The following is a 7,440-nucleotide window of genomic DNA, read 5'->3' on the forward strand; positions in this document are numbered from 1 at the left end:
GCGCAGGCAGAATGACTGAGAGCAGACTGGCTGCTGGTGTGGAGGCTGAGGGAGAGAAGGTAGAGATGCGGGAGGAGAAGGGGAGGGCTCTGGGTTCTTTTCTCTCTCCGAGTCACAGTGACGATGATAGCTGACGACACTCCCCCCTCCCCACCATCACCTTCATAAAAACTCCCTCTCTCCTCTCACATACGCACTGCGCGGAGGAGCTCTGCACCCACCTCATTTAGAGTCATCATCCACAGCCTCTCCTTGAATCCGGGCCTTCAGGGAGGGATGGAGGAGTCTGTATAGTCGGAAAGAGGAAGAGGAGATGGTGGTGATGGTGGAGAAAATCCTCATCAGCTCATTTGCCTTAAGATTAGCTGCTGGGAAAAAGCTATTCATAAAACTGTTCCCTAAGAGCAGAGTGTAGGTATTTGGATGGTGCAGTCCCAGAGGTAAGAGATCACAACGCATTCATTCACCTGGGTGACAAGGATGTGCAAGAATGTCTTGACATAAAAGTTACAATATAGACACAGGCCTACATATTCGTTTCACCACCAGTCAAATCTTCTATATCACAACAGCAGCTTAGTAGGCTATTTATAGGCATGAATCTAAGAACAGACAGGCATGTTTTGGGTTGTTGTTTAGAAAAGGGGGGCTACATTCAGACTTCACTTGTCTGGTCAGTAACTGCCAGAATGAATTTGTGTAGTCTTCTCTTTGTGTGTGTTCACTCAAATCATTATGAATTCTGTTTTGGGGTGGATTTTCCCTTGAGTACACAAAGTCCCTAATCTGATGCAATGCTCCTTTGTTAGAAATCCTGCAGTGGGTGGTCACAGAGTATTTTTGTTCTCAGACTGAATAACCTATTAGGCCCTACAGATCAGTGGTTTTTCAAGGACTTTAAAACGGGGCAAACCACTGATTTTACATGTTACATTTACACAATGTAGACTACTTTTCAGACAAGTAGGCTACCAGTTGGACCTGAGTGACCTGGGTTTGGGAATTTTGTACAAAAAATCTTTAAGTTTAGAAGATATCCTCTTGATTGGTCTTACTCAGACTGCTGAAGTCCCATTTTAACTTCAGAAAGACTCAGCAAAGTATGTTTGACCCCCATCTCTTACACTGGACGCATGATAAGAAGGGACATTTTAATGGCCAGTATGAACAGATTAATGTACACATATAGACACCTGAATATGGTTTTAAGACTTGACTAAACATTTGTGACACGGTCCTTTAAAACAAGGGACTAAAAGTCAGGATATTTGGGCCCCACTTTATGGAAGTAGTATTAAATCACTCGAGTGATTAATTGTGACAATATTAGTGTACTAATCACATGTGGAACTGTTGGGAAACAATCAATGTACTGACAAAATAAACAAAATAAACAGCGCTAACACACACTACCTTGCTTTCTTCTCAATATTAAGAAGCAGTTTTAGCTTTGTCTTTCTCCATCAGACTCTCAAGGGTTGGTGTGAGATTTACAACCTCAATTTATTTGGTTTAAGTAGTTACATGTTTCAGAGAGGGGTGTTCAGTGTGATCAATATAAAACCCTGGGGGCTAATGAGATGTCAGCCTTACACTCTGGCCTAAACCTTATTTCCTTACAGAATCCTCCCATAGTGCAATAAATCTGTCACCTTACACCACTGTTTTCTGTTTACAATAAAAAAGGGAATACAATCATTCTGTCTGTCTCGCATTTAAAAGCCTAAAAGGTTTCAGTAAAGTTGACAAAGTTTTCCAGTTATTAACTAAACAGTAACTTAAAACACCTACAGTATACACATCCTATGTAATGTTTGAGGCTAAGCTTTCTCTTGTTCAGAAGAGTTTGGGAACAGCTTAGAGGCCGAGTGCTGTTAAACCCTGCTGAGATCTAAAGAGCAACAGTCCAGGTGATAACCTTTGCCATCTCCACGACACCTAAACCTATTCAACAGTCGAGTCCCCTAGGAAACCGGAGTGTGATCAAGATTTGTCTTGAAAATGTAACCAACTGATTTATAAATCAGCTTTAAAGGAGGATCCACTGAAAACAATGATCCACCTGCTGTGAAGTATTCATCAGAGCAACACGGCAAAGAAAATTTAATAAAATTAACAACAAAACAAACATGAGTCAAACAGTTACTTTATTTATGTTCAGGTAAAAACATGAACCTGATGCAGTAAATTATTGCAGATCTTAGAAACCAGCACATGAACGATTGCGCCAGGAGAACATACAGTGGCGCCCTCCCCTGGCCACAGACTGCAGGTGCACACCACGGTTTGTTCCAAGCCAGCAGTGCAAAGAAAAAAATAATAATTATCAACTACAGCAAGAAATAAAGACAATATAGAAAATTAAAAAAAAGAAAAAAAAAAAAAAGAAAGAAGAACGAACGGTAAAGCAGACATTCCCACCTCAAACCGGGTGTGAAACTGCATATAAACTTTATTCCATAAATGAACTTGAAATGCTATCTGGCCATGAAACGATAAAATGCGACCAGCCAAATTTGTGCCCAGCTACATTATGTGTGTTGAGGGTTGCTCAGAGCTTGGTCTACCAAGATAACCCTATACATCCGGTAGGGCCCAACAGAAAGACACTAACTCTATCAAAATAAGAGCAAAACAAATTTACCTGATCAACACATTGGTTACAAGTCTTCATCTGAGCTGAAGCTCTCTATAATAAAGGAGGCCAGAACACAATCGCAACTTGGGTAGAAGGGGGTGAAAAAAAGACAGAAAAAAAAAAAAAAAAAAAAAAAAAGATAATATGCGCTCATCACTACCCGCATTCAAACCAACTGCAACTCTCGTTTCCACAACTTGAAGCAAAGACACACTGGGGGCGGGGGGAAGCAGAACCAAAATGCAACACACAAACTGGGGCCAATATAATACAGAACAAAATGCCAACAGACAAACTGAGGGGGAGAGACATGAGAACAAAGAGCTATTCTATCAAATGTGTAGAATGAGCAAAGTCTGCAAATTTGTCTGTACAAATGATCTTTGGAGCTAAAGTAAACCTAGCTTGCTCAATGGACCCCCCCACCCCGACCCCCCTCCCCTTCTCCCCGACACCCAGTGACATTTGTCCGCCACTCTGGAGAGGAGACATCCCTTTTTTTAAATATCACATAGCAATGCAATTTAAAATGTCACCCAGATGTTTTCATCTTTTTTAACATTACTCAACTACTGATATAAGTTTGACTCTCTCTTTTTTTTATATTTTAAGTTCTGTGAGTCATGGAACACCTTTCCATGTTTGTATTTTTTATATTTTTTTTGAGAGACAGGGCCAGCAAATATATATTTAAAGTCTTAATTTTTCTGCAAGCTGCTTTCTCTAACAAGAAGGCTGTACACGTAGCCTTAATGTGTGTGATTACAAAAAAACTAAGAAGGAAGTCATGATTTCATCAGTCGCTGTAGAAGGCATTTGAATGTGAGATGTGGCGAGATCAGGAAAGGTGGAAAGACTGCTGGCCCTCGCGAGCCGCAATCAACAGTTTCTCTCGCATGGTCTCTATGCTGGAGTAGTCAGGCAGCTTCAGGTAGTTGACACAGGTCATGACTGAGGGGAGGAAGTCATCCGGGTTCTCTGTCGACTCGAATGTCTTCCTCACAATCGTCAGAGGCGGATTCAGGCTGCGGAAACCTGAGACACAAGAGCAACACCGGGTTGTCAGGCCAGGTGTAGTACACGGCTTCACATTTTATATATTCATAAAACATCTAATTTTGGCTAATGCTAGGCTATTTTAAGTCAAGGATCTCCTTACATGTTATGACACTGCTGTTTAACAACGTTTCCATCTGACCTGCTTTGATGAGTTTGTGTTTTGTTATGTGAGATGACTCACCTCCGACAGGCAGTCTGGGGCTCCCTGTGACAAACTGCAGGAAGAGTCTCTGCTGCTCGGCATCGAAGCTGCTCAACACCTCAAACAGGAAACGTACGGCGCGACTGCAAAAACAATGGATGAAACAGGAGGCCAGTGTTTACTTACACCTACAGTGTGTTATGTTGTGAGTAAGAACAAGTAGCCTGGACCCATATTATATGGATTTCTACAATAAATAAAATGGAGTTTGATTGTGGTGAACTGGTACAATTGACCATTAACACTAGCAATGCTGACTGACTGCTGGACATGACCGCCACATTTGATTTGGAGTTTCTGATCTGCTATGGCTACCTCAAATGTCACATAAAGATCATCTGGCTGGTGTAACACGCTACATGAAGCCTCTTCATTGGTAAACTCTCGGCAAAAGCCAAACAACTGAGGCTTATGTGACTTCGTTGGTATTTTTTGAGGCAACCCTTTCCTGTTTTTCCAGTCTTTCAAGAGCATCATGGGCTCGTCGGTCTTACCTGTCGTGTGTGTAGCCGTGGTCCGGTCGACAGCACTCCATCAGTGTCTTGACGTCCCACGTCTCTGATTTACTGCCACACAGCAACTGGTCAAGCTACAGCAGGAGAAGAGGGACAATGAACAGCGGGACACTAATAACACTGCTGCTATAAGTTAGCCACAGACAAAAATTTTGCTGTGGCAAAAAATCCAACAGTGTAAACAATACCGCTTCTCATTAACCAGCCAAAACATTGTTCCTGAACTCAGTTGGTTGTGCACCAACCAACATCTCTATTGAATTTAGAGCAACTGCTCATCAGTTAATGTAGTTATAAATGTTTTTATTGACTGCACCATACTATTGTTGCCCCGACTGACAGAAGAATGAAAAACCGCACATTTGTTTACCTCCTCTGGATAGAAATACTGCAGGTGATGCAAGGGGAAGACGGACTCAAACCCTTCCCTAAAAGACTCAAACTGTCTGGACACTCCTTCATTTAGAGTCCAGTACACCACCAACTGGAAAGAGAGAAGAGAACAGAAAAGATTCACTTCCAGAGGAACAATAAAGACTGACAAAGAGGTAGAGTTGCTAAAACTGTATGACGTACCCTGAGGTACTCCTCCAGGTTGTAGATTGTGACTGGGACATCTTTGCCGCCCTTTTTCAGCTCAATGTTCGGGAATCCTGGAAGGGTGAAGTCCAAACCCAGGTCCTCCACTGAGCAGCCGTTCATGTTCAGGCTCTCCAGTGCCTGCTGTAGGGTCTCTCTCGTCTGTTACACACAAACACAGGTCAGCCAAGAAACAGACTGAGAAATACTGAAGCAGACTTGAGTTTTAATTGTGTGATGTGTAGAGTACTACAATGGAGACTCATGATAGCAAATGCTTTCATGAAAACCTGGAGCACCACTAGGAGAGACTCCAGGACTACAGAAGTGCTCTGTGCCGTGCTTCACCTGTGATCGGTCCTGCTCCAGCCTCTTCTTCTGGCGGATAATATCCTCCAAGTGATGGATGGACTTTGCCACACCGGGATCAATGTTCACCAGGTCATGGGAGCTTATAGACATCTCGTGTCGCAGCATCCACTTATAAAATGGCAGCCCTAGCGGCAGGTCCAGCTGGGAAAAGGAGCAGGAGGAAAAGTGTTTCAGAAAGTTAGTTTAAATAAAAACACATTTGGCAACACATGTACATAAAAAGGAATGTTTTAAATGCTGTAACCTGTCAAGCAGACACCTTAATCATGCCTGAAAACTAGGGGTGTGACGTGAGATTAAATTGTGACAAGATTTCTCGTCGGGTAAAAAGCTCACTCACTCTCGCAATTGACATTTTTCACATGCTGTCAAGCCACACATTAATTTTCCTCATGCAGTTAAATACAAATGTATAACTGATAAGATAAACTCCGGAGCTAATCAACTCTGCCCAGCTGATGCCACACTGGCATACGCCCTGATAGAAATCAACCGCACCGCTCACGCTGCGAGTCCAGACAGCTGTGACGTGTGGTAACTGACTGGTAGAGTTTTGCAACAAACATCTAAAAGCTGACGCGCAACTTTGCTCTGTTTGGGACTGTGAGCTGCACTTTCTCAGAGCTGCTGAAGTTAACGTGTGGAGTTGTGGTGAGATTTCTGCCTGATCACAAGTGTTTCACAGGAGGGAAAAGTAAATCATGACTCAGTAGGATGATTTTAAAATGAGAAAAGTACATCTACAGGAGACACCGATCTGAAAGCAACACAGAATGACAGAGCTGCACTGCATTATATTCTGTTAAAGTTAGGCTAAAGATTTTGAATTGTCACCTGAATTAAATCACAATAAACAGGTGCAGAATATTTCATCAGACTGCAGGAAATATAATGCCAGAGGAGCACTGCAAAATGCCTATGCTGAGTTGAAAACATGAGTCTATTAACAAAGATAGAGCAGAAAATAGAAACCATTACCAGTCTGAAGTCCATTATGGCTTTGGCCATCAGCTTTCCTAAGAAACGGAACTTCATTTTGATTTTGGCTATGTGCGCTGGTTTGGTTGTCCTGCCGAAGGGAACAGCAAATAGTCCTCTGGTGCTGAACATGTACTTCGTTCCCTCTTGGCTTCCTGTTAGGGCAGAGTAAGTCAGGTAAAATTACCTACATACACCACAACAGCATCAATGGGGATGCATATATGACTTTAAAGGAATTTTACTCTGGATATCAAGTGAAAAGTAAAAGCTAATATCCTGTGATGGTCAGGGTTTACACTTTAAGAATGTGGTACCTTTAGGATTGGCCAATGTGACCTCTTCGCCCCTCCACAGGCCAAGATCAGCCCGCTGAAGCTCCTGAGACACCAAAGCGTAGAACTCCAGAGTGGGCCCGAGACCCGTGCCCACCTGAAAGGAGAAAGCAATTAGAAATAATGACAATAATTTTATTGCACCGTAGTGCAAGTCATAGTTCGGCTCTAACATGGCAGATATTACAGGTACCTCATTCTCATACTGAATCTCCAACATTGCCCTGGAGCTGCCAAGGTCCTGCATCACAGACTCAGCCTGTTTTAGCAGCTCATCACGGTTTATTGTCCTCTGAAAACGCATGAAAAGGGGAGGGGAAAAAAGAGGATTAAGTCAGGTTGGAAAAGAAAAAATTGATACAGATATACCCAAAAAAAAAAAATATAGATTCCAAAAAATAAACATATCAAAAAAGAAAAAAAAAAAAAAAAAAAAAAAAAAAAAAAAAAAAAAATATATATATATATATATATATATATATATATATATCTCAAATTTGAAAGAACACAGTCATCAGTTTGCTTTATACTCATATCATCATATATCACAGAGGTCACTAGTAGGCGGACTGCGGTCCGGATCCGGACCCAGCCGCCGTCCTCTCCGGACCACCGACCTACAGCCCATTTATTATTGAGACTTACTACCTCGTGACGGAGCGTTTCTATTTTAACCCGCGCAGCTTTTCTAGCATTTACTGTACTGGTTTAGAGGACCAGGAAACTCACAGACCAATCGCATGTGCTCCAATCGTCTCATGT

At 42.2% G+C, this 7,440-nt stretch overlaps 1 protein-coding gene across 7 annotated transcripts in view; it reads right to left on the reverse strand.

The window, feature by feature from the left end:
* Positions 1-3,241: 3,241 nt before the first annotated feature.
* Positions 3,242-7,440, reverse strand: part of trip12 (thyroid hormone receptor interactor 12) — a 43,530-nt gene continuing 39,331 nt past the window's right edge. For all 7 annotated transcript variants that reach the window (XM_046074190.1, XM_046074187.1, XM_046074193.1 and 4 more), the window contains 9 exons: positions 6,872-6,970; positions 6,661-6,775; positions 6,344-6,498; positions 5,342-5,506; positions 4,991-5,155; positions 4,785-4,898; positions 4,394-4,488; positions 3,879-3,982; positions 3,242-3,673 (listed from right to left, as the gene is read on the reverse strand). In XM_046074190.1, the coding sequence (XP_045930146.1) occupies positions 3,477-3,673; positions 3,879-3,982; positions 4,394-4,488; positions 4,785-4,898; positions 4,991-5,155; positions 5,342-5,506; positions 6,344-6,498; positions 6,661-6,775; positions 6,872-6,970 (1,209 nt within the window). In that variant the 3' untranslated portion in view covers positions 3,242-3,476. The remainder of the gene's footprint in view (positions 3,674-3,878; positions 3,983-4,393; positions 4,489-4,784; positions 4,899-4,990; positions 5,156-5,341; positions 5,507-6,343; positions 6,499-6,660; positions 6,776-6,871; positions 6,971-7,440) is intronic.

The sequence above is a fragment of the Micropterus dolomieu genome, linkage group LG17, assembly GCF_021292245.1.
Source record: "Micropterus dolomieu isolate WLL.071019.BEF.003 ecotype Adirondacks linkage group LG17, ASM2129224v1, whole genome shotgun sequence".
NCBI classification, from domain to species: domain Eukaryota; kingdom Metazoa; phylum Chordata; class Actinopteri; order Centrarchiformes; family Centrarchidae; genus Micropterus; species Micropterus dolomieu.